The sequence below is a fragment of the Phascolarctos cinereus genome, unplaced genomic scaffold (genome assembly GCF_003287225.1).
Source record: "Phascolarctos cinereus isolate Bilbo 61053 unplaced genomic scaffold, phaCin_HiC Scaffold_4;HRSCAF=312, whole genome shotgun sequence".
Taxonomy (NCBI): domain Eukaryota; kingdom Metazoa; phylum Chordata; class Mammalia; order Diprotodontia; family Phascolarctidae; genus Phascolarctos; species Phascolarctos cinereus.
The window spans coordinates 486,586,126-486,604,079 of record NW_027555847.1 but is presented as its reverse complement, the minus strand read 5'-3'; the positions used below and the strand labels follow the sequence as shown (position 1 = coordinate 486,604,079).

At 38.9% G+C, this 17,954-nt stretch overlaps 1 protein-coding gene and 1 long non-coding RNA gene across 3 annotated transcripts in view; one reads left to right on the top strand and one right to left on the bottom strand.

Annotated features, from left to right (window-relative positions):
• Nucleotides 1-4,657: 4,657 nt before the first annotated feature.
• LOC144456978 (uncharacterized) lies at nt 4,658-15,146 on the bottom strand. The gene is made up of 2 exons (XR_013486226.1): nt 15,005-15,146; nt 4,658-14,171 (listed from the first exon to the last, which is right to left on the bottom strand). It is a non-coding gene; the product is annotated as an uncharacterized LOC144456978 (long non-coding RNA).
• A 23-nt stretch (nt 15,147-15,169) lies between these two features.
• Nucleotides 15,170-17,954, top strand: part of UBE2V2 (ubiquitin conjugating enzyme E2 V2) — a 52,880-nt gene continuing 50,095 nt past the window's right edge. The window contains exon 1 of one of the 2 annotated variants that reach the window (XM_078153425.1): nt 15,170-15,253. In XM_078153425.1, the coding sequence (XP_078009551.1) occupies nt 15,185-15,253 (69 nt within the window). In that variant the 5' untranslated portion in view covers nt 15,170-15,184. The remainder of the gene's footprint in view (nt 15,254-17,954) is intronic. The other variant, XM_020992491.2, reaches the window with a different exon arrangement.

Here is a 17,954-nt window from a genome sequence, read left to right as displayed (position 1 = left end):
ACTTAATTCTAATGACCTTTATCTCCACTTAATTTCAATTACCTACACCTTATACTTCATTATGCCTTGAAAGTGGTCAGTTGCCAGTGTCTATAATGCTTAAATTAGAATGAGATCTTCCTTTCTCTCTGCCTATAAATATTCTTGGATCTCCCCTATCCTAAAAATTCTTTACTTCAGCTAAGGTATTCTCTCAAACTACTGTCTTCTTTCCCTCCTTCCTTTCATTGCCAAACTTAACTTAAAAAAATATCTAGCTATATCTGATACTTTTACTTTTCCCTTGCCCTCCCAACTCCCCTACTACTCTATTGAAACTACTTTCTTAGAGTTCTGAGACCTACTTGCCATATCTAATGGCTTCATATCCTTAGAGACCTCTTCATAATATTTGACATAAGTGACCACTCCTTCCATCTTGAAACTCTTTCCTCTCTTGGCTTCTGTGAAAATATATTCCCATGGTTCCCCTCCTACCTTTACCTTCTTTGTATCTTTCACTGGTAACTTTTTCCTCCTATTCCCTTAAATGTAGACATTATCTAGTGTTCTTTCTTTGGCCTTCTCCATATTCTCTCCCTTGGTGATCTCATTAATTTTCATTGGATCCATTATCATCTTTATGCAAATATCTTCTAAATCTGTATGCCTGCATTGCTCCACCCACCTCACTCCCCGGCACTTCAGACAATGCGGACAAACATTTCCACGTGGAAATCCTGCCAGGATCTCATACTCAACATGTTGAAAACTCATCATCATACATCCACAACAGTTTCACCTCCTGCCTTCTATACTTCTGTGAATATTAATTATAACTACTAGTTATAACTTACATTTGGATAATTCATAAAGTCCTAGACATGAGGAGAGGAGAAGTAAAAGATCAAAGAGCAAGTTCAGGCATGAGTGAGGTGAAGCATGGCTGGGATCCTTCCTAAAATGGGAGGACAATTGTTTAAATAATCTTTGTTTTTAAAATTTCGAGTTCCAGATTTTCTCTATTCCTCCCTTCCCACTCCCTCATTGAGAAGGCACACAATTATACATGTGTGGTCGTGCAACACATATCCACGTTGTGAAAGAAAACATAGACAAAACAAAACAAAAAAACTCAAGAAAAATAAAAAAGTTTTAAAAAAGTGTGCTTCAATATGTATTCAGACACCATCAGTTCTTTGTTTGGGGATATATATCATTTTTCATCACAATTCCTTCAGAGTATTGCTAAGAATAGCTAAGTCATTCATAGCTGACCATCTTACAATATTGTTATTACTATGTACACAGTACATTTCACTTTGCATCAGCCCATGCAAATCTTTGCAGGTTTTTCTGACAGCATCCTGCTCATCATTTCTTATAGTACAATAGTATTCCATCATAATCACATACCACAACTTGTTCAGCCATTCCCCAATTGATGGGCATCCCCTCAGTTTCTAATTCTTTGTCCCCCAAAAAGAGTTGCTACAAATATTTTTGTGCATATAGATACTTTTCCTTTTTGTTTTTTCTCTCTCTTGGGATACAGACCTAGTAGTTGTATTGCTAGATCAAAAGGTATGCATGGTTTTATAGCCCTTTGGGCATGGTTCCAAATTGCTCTACAGAATGGCTGAATCAGTCCACAACTCCACCAATGGTACATTCATGTCTCATTATTTCCCACATCCCCTCCAACATTTGTCATTTTCCTTTTCTGTCCTATTAGCCAATCTAATAGGTATGAGGCAGTACCTCAGAATTGTTTTAATTTGCATTTCTCTAATCAATAGTGAATTAGAGTATTTTTTTTCATATGGCTATAGATTACTTTGATTACTTCATCTGAAAACTATTCGTATCTTTTGATCATTTATCAGTTGTGGAATGGCTTTTATTTTTATAAATTTGACTCAGTTCTCTATATGTTTGAGAAATGAAGACTTGCTTCAAAATTTTTTTCAGTTGCTATTGCTAACTCTATTTCCCTCCAGTCTATTCTCCCCCCATTTATTCTATTCTTTCTCTCCTTTCACCCTGTCCCTTCTCAAAAGTGTTTTGCTTCTGACTACCCCCTCCCCCAATCTGCCCTGTCTTCTATGATATCCCCTCTCCCTCTCCCTTCTCTTATCCCCTTCCCCTCCTACTTTCCTGTAGGGTAAGATAGATTTCTATACCCAATTGAACATGTTATGTTACTCCCTCTTTGAGCCAATTCTGATGAGAGTAAGGTTCACTCCCTTTCCTCTCACTTCCCCTTTCCCCTCCACTTTGGCAGTAAGCTCTGCTAAGCTAGTGCTCCTCCTTACCCTGGGACTGCCACCCAGGACTGTGACTCAAATCTGAGTATAGACAAAGCAACAGAGTCCTGCCTCAGTGCTAGTAAAAAGACCCCTGTAATCTCCTTTTGAGCAGTTGTTCGATCCTCTTCCCATCTGTGGGCTGAGTTCTGGAAGTGGTTGCTGCTGTCTTTGCTGATTCAGTGGCTTCCAAGGTCTTCTCCTGGTTTGCTGGGTCCAGGGCTCTGCTGGCATAGCCTATGTTGGACTGGGCTTCACTCTCATCCTGGTTCAATGGATCTTTCCTGCCAGTCTTGGGCTGGAAATTTATTTCATTCTGTCTTTTTGTGGGTTCTGCTGCTCTAGAATTTATTTAGAATCATTTAAAAAAAGTATTTGGAGGGTTTTTTTTGGAATGAGTCACTGCCTTTAATCTGCCATCTTGGTTTGGCTTCCCCCCCCCCCCCCCCCAGCTTTTTGCTTTTAACCAGTGTGAGTTCTTTAGTACTTTTGGAGTTAACAGTGGTTGCAAAACCTCTGTGACTCTGGTCATTTGTTATCAGAGTCGACAGTTTGGTGGCAGGGGTGCAAACCAAAGTATGGTACCTACAGAAGCCTTTTGAGCTCCATTGACCTGTACCTGGAGAGTGGGCAATTTTCCTTCTCTGATTCTAAAGCTTCTGTCTTTGGTCAAGCTCTGCTCCCTTGGAGGATTGAAATTTTGGTTGTCACACTTTAGACAGGTTTTGTTTGGCCACTCCCTGGGAGGGGTTTTGGGTTTCTGTCTCTTACAGGGAATTTGTTTCAAAATACATCTGATGATCTCTAGAAATGGGTACCACTTTCTTTCAGCCATATAAACAAAGGTGGATGACAATGTGCCTCAGAAAACAGCAGCCTAAAGTCTGTATCATGGGCCTAAAACCTGTAGGTTTGTAATTAATTGGCAGAAATTGACCCAAGACAGCTTCTGTCACCACTAACCAACTTGGGGTTCTTTTGATTGGGATAAAATAAATTACCTTAAGAAATGTCTTGATGAAGGTAGCAAGAAAATTAAATATCCCAAATGTGATGTTTTAAATAAATGGCTACTCAAAACCACCAAGGGGAGAAGCCTTTTGTAACTTAGATTCCTTTAAGAAAAGCTTAGATAGAATTATCCTGTCCATGTGTCTGTCTTACCATTTTGTCTGTGTTTGTGTCCCAGTAAGAAGGACTAACTCCCACTTTAGGCTTTCTGAGGGCTATTAGGCTATAAGAAAAGAGAAAAAAGAAAAAAAAACAACCACCCTGCAAAACACTTCATTTTTGGCTTTGGCCCCGTTGGAATGACAGAAATAAAGCCAGATAATCAAAGTTTGTGGAACTGTTAAAAAACATCTTGGTAGATTTTGGAGGTTAAGGAGATAAATCATTAAGGAGTTTGAAGATTTATAATTTTTAAAATTGCAGGGAGGAACTCTGCGGATTTTGGGTAAATCCAGGAACCCACTGCCTTCTGAAATATCTTAGTAAGTTTTGGGGTACCACTCTGCAGAATTTGTTTCAAAGAAGAAATCAGAATTAAATCATATAAAAGTTAAAATGGCATTTGAACTTCCCTTGAAGATTGATAGCTTCATTGTTTTAGCACAATGAAGGAAAGTAGCTAGTTTAGAAGTGATCCCAGAGTGAGGATAGGTGTAAGGTTAGCACTATATAGCCACCTCTTGTTAACCCTTCCTTGACCATGAAAAGAGAAAAGATTGTTTAAACCAAAGATCTCCTGTGATGACTTCCCCTCCCCTCCCCCAATGTAGAGACCTTCTCCCTCTTACCCTGTTAACCCCTCTCATCTAAAATCAGGTGTCCAAATACAGGTATTAAAAGAAAATGCTAGAAAAATATAGGGAAACTTGAATTACATTCCGGTTGCAGAAATTTGTTACCTGTGTAATCTCAAGCAAGTTATCTTACCTCTGCCCCAGTTTCCTGATCTGTAACAATGGTACCCACTTCCCACGGTTGTTGTGAGGATCAAAATGATAAAATGATTGTAAAGTGACAGGTGCAAGCTAAGTACTATATTACTGCATTTCTTTAATTAAATCTAATTGTTACAAATCTAAAGTGGGTTTAAAAATGCCAAAGGTAATAAGATTAATGATGTTTTTATATGGGATAATCTGGAAATGCAATTGGCTGAATGGTTGTCTCATGAAATTTTGTTTCAAGTTTTAAATATATGATATTGTTTGTGTTATTATTGTATTTTAAGTTCTCTTGTGAAATCTGAGAGACCATTGTAACAGAGATGCTGTTAGACAAAACTTCCCTTTTAATTGGATACTGTTAGACTATGCACTGGGCTTTTAAAAGGATGTAAATGTAAATATTTGAAAACTTCAGTATTTAATAAGGCATATTTTATTATAAAACAGATGATGATAATGATAACACTGTTTACTAAAATACTGAGTTTTCATTTGAAAAATTTTGGCTGTTACGATTTTGAATTTATAATTGTGAATTTATGAAAAACTTTATTGCACTGTTTGAACCTAGCCCTGCATGGCTGGGAAACTGAACCATCTCCATGTGCTCTTTAGAGACTCTTTACCAAGGACCTTTGTTATGCTGACCAGAAACATAGATCCAAAGACTGATGCAAGGAGTTTTCTCACAACTGTACACCTCAAGCAATTTATATGTCTTATTTGAAAACTGGCCCCATAGTGATCAATCAATTGTTGTTTCTAAGAGCCCCTACCAGGTCCTTCTGACTACTCCCACAGCTGTCAAATTGTGGGTACGGACTCCTGGATCATCTGAAGAAAGCCCCCGATCCTGAGTGAATGGCAGAACCCTCCAGGGACCTTAAGGTTCATCTAATACAGACCCAGAAGCAGCCAACACCTAGATGAGACAGCTGTGCCAAGATTCTGGATGAATGCTGAGTATACTCTCCTTTTTTTTCCCCTCTTCCCTTTTGTTATGTGCCCAACCACCAAGACCTTGATTCCCTATTGGAAGTTTCTCAATGATACCTAGCAGACACGTCTCCAACAGGTTCCCCAATGGAACTGTCCTCCTGGGATAAAAAAAGCCATTCCATCATGGCTAAGGGGGACGGCCTAATTGTTAGATTTGCCATCTTAACCCCTAAGCTTCCGAAGCTGCCCTTAACTAGATGCCTTGTCCTGGCCCAATTGGCCTCTTATGGCCTCTTGGCTTATACCTGCCTCTCCTTTATTGGTTAGAAGGTGAGGGGTTCTTTCAGATCCCCTCCCTTTGACCAAAAGGGGGAAATATTAGGATCCAAGTCCACCCTTCTCTTTTTACTTTTAGGAGACACCTTGTTTTCCAGAGCCAGAAAGACCCAGCAAGAAAGCTGTGCCCTGAGCTTGGCATAACAACAATCCTTTGCACTCACTCTCTGTACAATCTTCTCCTGATTCTGCTCACTTCACTCTGCATTAGTTCATGTAAGTCTTCCCACGTTTTTCTGAAACCTTCTTCTTTGTCATTTCTTACAGTACAACAGTATTCCATCACAATCATATACCACAGCTTGTTCAGCCATTCCCCAATTGATGGGCATCTCCTTAATTTCCTTTTTTTTTTTTTGCCAGCACAAAAAGAGCCACTATAAATATTTTTGTATATATGATTCCTTTTCTTTTTGCTTTGATCTCTTTAGAACACAGACCTAGTAGCAGCATTTCTGGGTCAAAGGATATGAATAGTTTTAAAGCCTTTTAGGTATAGTTCCAAATTATTCTTCAGAATAGATAGACCAGTTTATAGATCCACCAACAGTACAATTACATTAGTATACCTATTTTCCCACTCCCTATCTAGCATGTTTTTTTTCTTTTCTGCCATGTTAGCTAATTTGATGGGTGTGAGGTGGTACCTTCGATCAACATTTATTAATTATTAAGTTTCTGACAAACTTATTCTGTATTCTTCTCTTTAGTGCATACAACTTGCCCATACTCAGCTACCTCACTGTTTGTAGCACAAAACACCCTGGCTCCTTTGGCTGCACAAAATTGGTGCTGCTTTCAAAACAGGCTGCCTTGATCTTGTCCCAAAATCTTCACCCTTCAGGAGAGGTGGTTCTACTTACTAATTTATCTTCCAGTATTCTTGTACAACAGATGTCTCGAACACGAGTTCAAGTTTATGACTCTTCCACCCTCTCTCTTTGACCACCATTTTGGAATACTGTCCTTAATGTTCACTTATGGACAGAACTCATGGATACCCCTGGGAAAAATACAATAGATTTTGTTTTTGGCTAGGCAATGAGGTTAAGTGAAAATACAATAGATTTTCACAGAGTCCTACAGTCCTTTGTAAAAGTATTGGTAGGCTAAGGATCTGCCATTGGGACCATCTTTACTGATGGTGTACCAGGTAATACCTGGCTGCTGCTACTTGCCACTGTGTTACCAGCTGCAGAAAAAGTTGTGGCCATGTTACAACATGTTAAGGATGGTATTGCTTTCCTCAGCAGATCCCTTACATTGTCCTTTCATCATTAAAGCTTTGGACTTGTTCATTAGCTCCTTCTTGGCAGTCCAGGGTTTACTAACTAGTTTCTAAGAAGCCTAAATGACCCATTTTAAGACTATTCACACAATACAACTACCACTCCGTCTTCTTTACAGAATGACTAATTCAGTATGTGACACTGCCCCAAAGTGTCCACAGCATGGTATGGTCTTTTCAAAATCATAATTGTCATTATCCCAATCGATATGTCTCCAACCAAAGATCTTCATTAAGGATCAAAGCCTACCTGTTCCAGTTCTCCCATAACTGAATTACTATGGCAACTATTCATTCAATACACAAATATACAATGTATGAGAGTTCAACAAAGGGACTTCAACACTCACAATCATACAGCATATTTCAATGAAATTATATTTCATTTCACTAATGTTATTTTAGCACAGAATATGTCACTTCAGTAATAAACCAAAATAAAACAAGGACACTTTGACATGTAATGGTAACTTGAATCAATTTGTCTGGCTTGGAACTATTTGCACTGAGAAAAAAATGGCTTTCAAATTATGGCCTAGAGACTCTGGAAGAAAGGGGAGAGGGAAGAAGAAGATTTAGCAATGAAAAGATTGTTGCTCATTTTGGAAAGAGAATTTTAAGCTGCTGTTGAGGAATGAAACCAGATTACAAATAGGTGAGAAGTGAGTGGGATATAAGAAAACAGAAGCAACTTATGAAGACCTTTGGAATGTCCTAGTAATAGACAATTAGGGGTAGTCTAGACAGAAGGATGAAGCCTCAGGGTAGTTTAACAAGAGACAAAGTTGTTAGAAGTACAGATAGGTAGGTAGAAGGTATTGAATATATCCATTCGTGAAGAGCAAAGAGGTGACTCAGAAGGCATATACACATATGTATACACAAATTTATGTATATGTATGTATGTATGTACATATATTAAAAAGAAGGGACTTTTAAAATATATGCTGTTTCATTAAATATTTCCCAATTACACATAAACATTTTTTAACATTAATTTTTAAAAATTTTGAGTTCCAAATTTTCTTTCTCCCTCCTGCTCCTTCCCACCCATTGAGAAGGCAAGCTTAATATATTGATTATACATGTGAAATCATAAAAAAAATTTTCCATATTAGCCATGTTACAAAAGAAAACACATACACAAGCCCATGAAAAATAAAGTTTAAAAAGTATGCTTCAATCTCCACTCAGAGTTCATCAGTTCTCTCTTTGGAGGTAGATAGCATTTTTCATCATGCATCCTTTGGAACTGTCTTGGATCACTGTCTTGATCAGAGTAGTTAAGTCTTTCACAGTTAATCATCATTACAACATTGCTGTTGCTGTGCACAATGATCTCCTGGTTCTGCTCACTTCACTCTGCATCAGTTCATATAAGTCTTCCCAGGTTTTTCTGAAATCATTCTGCTTGTCATTTCTTATTGCATAATAGTATTCCACCACAGCTGGCTTAACCATTTCCCCCAAGTGATGGGCATCCCCTCAATTTCCAATTCTTTGTCACCACAAAAAGAGCTGTTATATTTTTGTTCCGATAGGTCCTTTTCCTTTTTCTGTGATCTTTCTGGGATACAGACCTAGTAGTTACATTGCTGGGTCAAAGGGTAGGCAAAGTTTTATAGCCTTTCAAATTGTTCTCCAGAATGGCTCAGTTCACAACTCTACCAATTTTTGCCCCAATCTTTCCATACCCTCTTCAGCATCTGTCATTTTCCTTTTCTGTTATGTTAGCCAATATGATATAAAGGTGTGTGGTAGTATCTCAGGGTTGTTTTAATTTGCATTTCTCTAATCAATAGTGATTAGAGCATTTTTTAATGTGACTATTGATGGCCTTGATTTATTCTTCTGGAAACTGCCTATTTATATCCTTTGACTATTTATCAATTGGGAAATTGATTTGCATTTTTACAAATTTGGCTTAGTTCCTCATATATTTGAGAAAAAAGGCCTTTATTAGAGAAATTTACTGTAAAATCCCCCTAATTTCCCATTTTCCTTCTAATTTTGGATGCATTAATTTTGTTTGTGCAGAAACTTTTTAATTTTATGTAATAAAAACTATCTATTTTACTTCCTGCCATCCTCTCCATCTTTTGCTTGTTCATAAACTCTTCCCTTATCCATTGATGTGACAGGTACATTTTTCCATGCTCCCTAATTTGCTGATAGCACCCTTCAAAGCATACATACATTCATAAAATATCATCATCATCATCATCAACAAAAAACTATTAAACTAGTTTCATTCTTAACACACATAAAGTATTGAGTAAAATGCTAAATATGGCCTTAAAATTCAACACAATTGAATTCAATTAACATTAAATTTATATTTTGTGCTTAGGTGCTAGGGTTGTAAACACAAAAATGAAAAGGTCCTTGCCCTCCATGAGCTAATTTTCAATTGATATTTTAACTACATACATTTTTGTTGAAATAACAATACATATCTTAACAAAATAATAAAAACTTATTTAATGGTCAAACAATAAGTATCAGTGGTGGTATCTGAATCCAAGTCTTTCAGACTCTATGTCCTGCACTCTAAGTACACCTTGTTGCTTCTCATAGTAAGCTTCAGTATTTAACCAACAATTACTTAGATGTTAAAAGTGGTGTAAAAGATGTCATAAAAGACACATTTGACTGGAGAAGTTATGTCTGTCATGTAGTAAAAGTGAAGGATAACAGATGAATAGCTTATCTGACACAACAGTATCTAGAAATATTAAAAGAACCAGCGAAAAGCCTGCATTGAACAGATTCTCTATTAGACTGTAAATTCCTTGAGGGCAAGGACTGTCTTCTGCCTCTTTTTGACCCTGAAACTGTTCCCTTATAACTGACCACAAGTACTCCTCCCCTTCCAATTGCAACCTAGAACTGAGTATGGGCATTAGAGTTGCTAATAAGCACCACCTGCACCCAGTGCCAGCAAAGGGTCTTCTGTAATCTCTTTCTCCCCAGTTGTCCAACCCCCTTACCATCTCTGGATGGAGAACTTCCAAAGCTCCAGCTTCCTCAAAGCCCCACAGCTGATGCTCCTACCTGCTTTGGCCTTTGCCCACTGTAGTGTTACAGACCTCTCCCTATGGACCTCTTAAGTTGTCTTAGGCTGGAAAAATGTTTCCCTTCGACTTTTTGTTGGTTCTCCTACTCCAAAATTTGATTTGAAATGTTAAAGTTATTTGGAGGGGAATGTTGGGACAGTTCAGCTGGGTCCCTACTCTGCCATCTTGGTTCCCTATCACAGACTTTTAGAGAGGCGTAATCCTAGAGATCATCTAATTTGTTGTTTGCAAGGAAAAAAATAACTGGCACTTGATTTAGTAACAGACTTTGGTTCAATTCTTGTTTTTGCTACTTACTACCTTGTACAAATTACTTAGCCTTTGAAGGCCTCAGTTTCCTTATCTATAAAATGGTAGTGTTGGACTTTCCCAGTTATCTCTTCTCTAAAACTGACTGATCCTTTGTAGACCTAGCAAGGGGACTAGTGGGCCAAAGGTCATGATCAACTTTGTGACTATTTTATGCTACAGAGTATTCCTCAAAAAGCTTGCCAACAATATAATAGAGTACCTGTCTTCCTTGAAGACACTTTTTAAAACAATTATTTTTATCTATCTTTGTCAATTTGATATGTGTAAGGTGGTGCCTTAAAGTTTTTACTTGCTAGTTTTTGATTATTATAGAATTTGAACTTTGTATCTCTCCATTCTGGGCACCTAGTAGCTTCTTGGACAAAGTAGGTACTTGATACATTTTTTGCTGATATAAACTTTTAAAGTGGCTATTAACAATATGTATTTTTTATTTCAAAAAAGATCTATATGGCCATTGAGTATTTCTCCACCCTGTTATATATCTAGGGCTCTCAAACTCAACTTTATAGTGATGGGGCAGAGTGTCAAAACAATCACCAGATCAAAAGTTCAGTCTGGTTGGCCAATATGACAAAACAGGAAAATTATAAATGTTGGAAAAGATGTGGGAAAACTGGAATACTAATGCATTGTTGGTGGAGTTGTGAAATGATCCAACCATTTTGGAGAGCAATTTGGAATTATGCCCAAAGAGCTATAAAAATGTGCATACCCCTTGACTCAGCAATAGCACTTCTAGGGCTGTATCCCAAAGAGATCATACAAATGGGAAAGGGACCCACACGTACAAAAATATATATAGCAGCTCTTTTTGTGGTGGCAAAGAATTGGAAATTGAGAGAATGCCCATCAATTGGGGAATTGCTGAACAAGCTGTGGTATATGAATGTAATGGAATACTATCGTGCTATAAGAAATGATGAGTGGGTGGACTTCAGATAAACCTGGAAAGACTTGTATGGACTGATGCTTAGTGAAGTGAGAAGAACCAGAAGAAAATTGTACACAGTAACAGCCACACTGCTAGATGACTAACTTTGACAGATTTAGCCCTTCTCAGCAATGCAAGGATCTAAGACATCTCCAAAGGCCTCATGATGGAAAATGCTATCCACATTCAAAGAAAGAACTATGGAGTTTGAATGCAGATCGAAGTACACTATTTATTTTTTTTTTCTGTTTTATTTTGTTTTCTCTTTCTTGTGGTTCCTCCTATTGGTTCTAATCCTTCCTTCACTAATGTGAAAATGTTTAACAGAAATGTATATGTATACCCTATATCAGATCACAGGCCGTCTTGGGGGAGGGGAAGAATTTAAAACTCAAAAGCTTATGGAAGTGATTGTTAATAAATAAAAATAAATTAATAAAACAAAATTCAATCTGGGCTATATATAAATGGCTTTGTCACAGCCTCAAACCCTACTGGACTGGCATACCACTAGGAATGATACCAAATGCTGCCATGAGAAATCCAGAAAGATATCTCCAATACACAATTCTCTAGCTGTTCCATGCTAGTTGAGTTTCTGGAGAAGTGTAGAAACACTCACTTAAGAGAAACTTCTAGAAAGCTAGAATTACCCTTCTCATCGAACTCTAGAGGATTACCTGGGTCTAACCTTCACTCTGGAATACACTCAACCTACCTTGAGGTACCAAGAATGTGGCAAGCATACTTAGCTACCTGGGAACAGATCTTCCCACATCTTAAATACCCCTGCCAACAATGGCTTCTGTGTGCCTCTGAGATTCTATATTTCATCTGGTCCTACTGCTGGAGGAATTACTGTAAAAAACAGGATCCCTAAACAAGAACCTAGGCATCAGGGACATATACAGACTATGTGATTACTGGAGCTGAGGTATGAGATAAGGAGTTTGCTGAAAATAAAGAAGGTCCAAGTACTACAGCTTGGCTAAAAGTTTAGCACAGAAATAGTAACAAGGCTGAAGAGATGCAGTGTGGTATGATAGAAAAATCATTGGAATTGGGAGTGAGGAAACTTGGATTTGAGTACCAGTTCATGAAAGGGAAAACCAGCCAGAGTAGTCTGGGTAGAGATAGATTCTTTTGTCCAGATTGATGGAGGCAGCCCAGTTTCATGATCAGGTCACTTTGTCAGCAGGAGGAGCTGAAGACTTTTTGCCCACCTCTTCTTTAATATGTCCACCCCCCTCATTGATTGTTAACCAGAGTTGATTTCTACCCTCAGGTACACACCCCTTTTCCAAAGGCTTTTTTAAGCATTTAATGTTCTGGGGGTGGTCTTTGGTTTACATGAGAAAGCCACTGACCTCAATCTATTAATTATTTGCTAGCTAAAATTAATAGATTATTAATTATCCAGAAACTATGTTTCTCCAGACTTTTCATTTGTAATAAGTTATACCATTTACTCTGTGAATGAGGAAAGTGTTTTATAAACTTAGAATCACATCAAGTAAGCTATCTGAGATCAAACCATTTGAATTATAGATTCAGAAGGCCTTTTTTCCCCTTCTGTACAGAGTCTATTTAGCTAGATAGGTTTCAAAGGGTGGTTTAGAGCTAAGTCTCTAAGTGAGTGTTAAGTGGCCCTAACTGGGGTATTTAAGAATAGAGAGTCAACTGGGTCTCTACATATATAGCCTGTGAAGGACATTAGTCAAGTTAAAAGGTATTTATTAAGTACTTATTATGTGCCAGGCAATATGTTAAGTTCTAGATATAGAAAAAAAGGGCAAAAAACAGTTGTGGCTCTGAAGGAGCTCAGAGACTAATGGCGAGACAACAGGCAACCATAATCTACCACCAAGATATATGTGGAGATAATCACTGGAGGAAAGGCACTATCATTAAGGGGATATGGAAAGGCTACCAGTAGAAGGTGGGTTTTTATCTGGGAATAGAAGGAAGCCAGGAGGCAGATAGGAGGAGGGAGAGAATTCCAGGCACAGAGAATATCAACTGAAAATGCCTAGACCCAGGAGATAACAGTATCCATAGCAAGGTGGTCAGTGTCCAGCTTTGTTCAACAGCACATAAGTAGAAGTGAAGGGGGGCAGTATTTCAAGGCTAAGACCTGGCAGGGCAAGAAAGGAGAAAGGAAAAGGTCTGGAGAGAAAAGGACAGTGTAGAGTTGAAATGGTTTACCAAAGGATCAAGACAAGAGAGCAGAGGTGAAAGTAGTCAATGCAAGGATGAAGGCATGGGGAAGAAGTGAGAAGTGGAGTGATTGGAGGTCAGATGAAGGGACTGGAGGTCAAGTGACCATAAAGAACTGGATTGAGGTTGTAACTCTGAGGAAAAGGTGGAAGGACCAAAGATTATCAGATAAAGGAATTTCAGTGTTGATGAATAGGTGAATAATAATGATACAGGAATTTCAGAATCAGCATTTGGTTTGTTGGTTAAGATTCTATGAAACTGAAAGTTTAATAATAATTAGCCTATGTTAAAAGACAATACAATTTTTTTAATGATATCCATAGAAGCTTTATTTACTCTAGTAATGAAAACTGGGCATAAAGATTCAATCATTGAGAAATAGCGGAATAAATTGTGGCATATATTAGCATAACAGAATATCATTGCAACAAATATGAATAATACTAAAAATTATGGGAAGACATAAGAGATGTAGTGAGAAGAAAGCAGAATTAGAAGAATATATACTAAGGCAATACAATTTCACCAAGAATGACTTATTCATTCTTCATTTAAACATTTATGTACAATCCACTGTGATAGATGCTAGTGGAAAATACTGAGTTATTGGATAAGACACCATCTTTGCCCTCGCAAAACTTACTTTCTAGTAGTGGGATAAGGCACCAACTATAACACAACATACATAAGTGATTACATACGTGTTAAGTGATACTTTTGGAGTTATGATCATTACGATGTATTTGGGTAGAAAATCAGGGACGACTGGGGCGCAACATGCTAAAAGAGGGACTTTAAACAAGGATTCCGATCTTTAGGTAGAAGCTGTAGTTGTTAAAAAAAATCAGATTAAAAAAATTTTTTAAAAAAGCATCAGATACTGCAGTATGGTAAGAACCTTTAAAAAAAAGTTATAGCTACATTTAATAATCTAGCGTCTTAATTTTCAGATTGTGAAGGGCAGATACAAATACTATCAACAGGACAAGATTTAGGACTTTTGTGCGGAGCACTAAAGGGTCAGGCACGTGCCTCTAAAGCGTATTTAGGATTAGATACCAACACACCACCTCCCAAAGCAACCTGTGTGTCTTGGGACTTTAACTCTTAAGAAGCAGCAGCATCCCTGGTTGCGCTCCAGGTGGCTGGGCGCCCTTTTCCCCCTCTCTCCTTGACGCCATACAACTAGGTAGAAAAAGCTATTCTTCCTTATCAGTTAGGTAAAAGTTAAGGGGCTCCCCTACATGGGGCGCAAGCCTTTCCCCCTCTCCAGCTTTCTGGGCTTCCTCTAGCCCCTAGGACCCGCCGTTCCCACGGGTTCCTTTGTATCTCCTCGCCCCTCCCCCTCCGGGCATCCGCCAAGCTCGGCTTCGGGGGGCGGTGGTGGGGTCTGAGTTCCCTTGGGTTCTTTGTATCCCCTCCCCTCCCCCCCCATCCCCGGTCTGGGCAGCAGCTAAGCTTGGCTGGGGGGAGGGTGGGCTCGCCTTCAGGCTCTGCATCTTCTCTGTCTCCCTTCCCCTCCCCCCCACCTGGGGACGTTAACGAATCTCGGCCGTTGGGGGTGGGGTATCGGAAGTGGGATGGTGGCCGAGGCTTCCACAGGGTAAAGATACGAATTGATAAGAACCAGTCCCAAAACCCGGGGAAGGTCATCTCACCCGCACCGGGAAGGCGACGGGTAAATGCTGCGGGGAGTCGAAGGGGAGCCCAGAGCCGGGAGGAGGGAAGCTGTCGGATCCGCCTCATTCGAGTCAGTTGGAACCCTGGGGGCGGCGGGGTAAGGGGGTGGGGGCCGGCAGGGCAGGCTGCGGCGCGCGCGCGCCCGGAAGTGACGCCGCATGACGCGGCGGGGCGCGTGCAGGGCGGCAGAAGTCCCGGCTTGCAGGAGAAGATGGCGGTCTCCACAGGTCTGTTTTCGTGCCGGTTTTCTTCACTTTTTTTTGCTCTCCGGCCCAGTTCTTCTCCCACCTCTCGTACTGTTGGTGGTTTGGAAATGGGAGAGAGGGCGAAGGGTTTCCTTCTCATGAAGACGTGGGGTTTCCCGGTCGGCCTCAGAGCCGTGGAAGGCGGCCGGCGGCTGGTCCCCGGGGCCGGGGTGAGGGGCTGAGGAGGGCTGGGGGGTCTGGGGCGTTGGGCCCAGGAGAACGTCGGAGGAGAGTCGGGGCCACCGCCACCGCTCCTGCGCCGCCCCGTGGCTTGCGATCCCGGCAGCCTCGACCCTGGTGGCGATGGGGGGTTGGGGAGGGATGGGCCCTCGAGACCCACGCACTCTAGCGGGGACAGAGCTGGGGGTGACGGGTGGCCGCTTGTCCTTTCGCCCTTTTAACGGTAGAACTTGGGGGAGAGCAAGAGGGAGGAAGGAAGCCATGGAGGACCTGATTCCTGGTTGGAAGGGCCACGCTGGTGTCAAGTGGAGGCTGTGAAATTAAGGGGCACCTGGGATTTAGCAGAGGTGGTTTTTTTTTTGTACTTTGGTTTCATAGAAATGTTGACACTTCTCAAAACAGGAACTTACACATTTTACTGAAAGCCTATTAGTGTTATATTTCTTTTTGTTTTGTAGCAAATGGCTGTGCAATGCGAGTGAAATATTAGCTGAGCAAGATAAATTTGTTTTAAGAAGGCTAAAACCAGTTATTTCTTTGATGACCTGTTAAACTTCCTTCCTGCCTTGTGTACATTTCAGCTTTCTTTAAAGAAACAGATATCGAAATTAATAAATTTGTTAGTATTAACAGGGTGGTGATGTTTTAAAAAAATATTTGGTGTAATGTTTTTAAAAATTGCTTTGTCAAGCAAGACTTGGTTAATAACCATTTACACACACACATATGACTATAAAACTCGTTGAAAAGAACATTTCTTCTATCATTCATTTTAAATGTAGTTATGAATACTTATTTGAGCACATAAGGGTATGTGATAGATTTTATTTTAAGGTAATATCTCAGAATACTGTGCAAATTGCTGAACATCTGTGGGCCTCCTAATCTGTAGAATGAACTAGATGATCTCTAAGGTCTCTTCAGCTCTAAATCTATAAACTAGTGATATATTAGAAATAATCATTGAATAATGTTTTAAGTCTCATTTTCATTTCATTTACCATGCAAGTGTCAGTTGATTTATTATTTGTTGTTAATGTTATATACTGTATAAACATCACTCAGGTCTAGTGTTAGAAATGTCAAAAGCTCGTTAATATTTGTTACTGTCTCTGTGACCATTTTTAATATTGAACCAGATTTTTTTTTTCAGTATAACTTTTTGAGTGGCCCCTTTCTCTTTTTAAAAAGTTGAGTATAACTACCAGCAAGAGGAGGGGGACTGTCTTAAAGTTTTATAGAAATTAATAAAAGTATATAATTGAATTTTCCAGTTTACTCTTTTTTGCTTTACTTAATTAGGGCAATAGCCCTTTCTTAGGTAATAACATATATGAGAGAATATTATATATTTTTTCTACTAAAATAGCTAAGATTATGAAATCATAGCTAATAGCTAGCATTTATATAGTGGCTATATAGTGCACTTATTTAAGTGCCTTAAATTTTGCAAATTACTTTGCATATGTTATCTCATTTGACCCTCACATTGACCCTGAAAGGTAGGTGTTATTAATATCCCCATTTTACGAATGAGGAAACTGAGGCACAGAGTTCATGAAGTGACTTTAGAGTCATAGAGTCAGAAAATGCCTGAGGCCTGATTTGAAAAGTTGTGCTGTCTCTGAGTCTAGCATCCATCCTATCCTGTGCTTACTAATTGTTGTTAATATATCATTATTCTTTTAGTGTTTTTGAAGCTTATGTTGTCCAGCTCTTATTTCAAATACATTATTTTAAAAGAAAAAAAATGCTGTCAAGTTTATTCTTATTGGTGGGTTGAAGGCTTATTTATATTCCTGGATTTATGGAATTTGAAATGATTTAAAACCTTTGTGTGATTTGGCGAGGGTTATTATGTTTTGTGAAAATATGGAATTCTTCTTAAAAATCATAAAGCATATTTTAATTTTCTTTTCAGTGCTTTCCCTCCTTATCTCCAATTCTTGGTTTAAGTTGCAGCTAAAATCCCACCTTCCATAGGAAGCCTTTTCCAATCCCTTTTTAATTCTTCTGGTTTCTTTCCTATGTTAATTATTTCCTGTTTCTCCTGTATACAGCTTGTTTTTACATAGGTTTGCTTGTGGTCTCCCATGTTACCTTTTGAGCTTCTCCGTTGCAGGATCTGTCTTTTTCCTTTCTTTGTATCTCCAATTCTTATCATAGTGCTTGACACATAGAAGGCACTTGAATGCTTATTGACTGACTGAATATAGCATGGGTAAATTCCAGATAATCTGAATGTTAGGTCATTCTAGGCATTGACAGGGTTGGACCTGAAGTGAATGTAGAAGTAGCTTTTTTTTTTGAATGGCCCTGCAAAGGTAAACATAAGTTATTTTTTCATGTCTCCAGTCAAGTGTGTAGAAAACCTAAAAGTTAACTTAAAGCTGTAATCTTAAAATAACAATCATTTATGCTTTCAACAAATTAAAAATTGGACAAGTATGTAATGTGAAGTGATATAATTTATAATGTATACATAAATGCTAATTTTTATTTT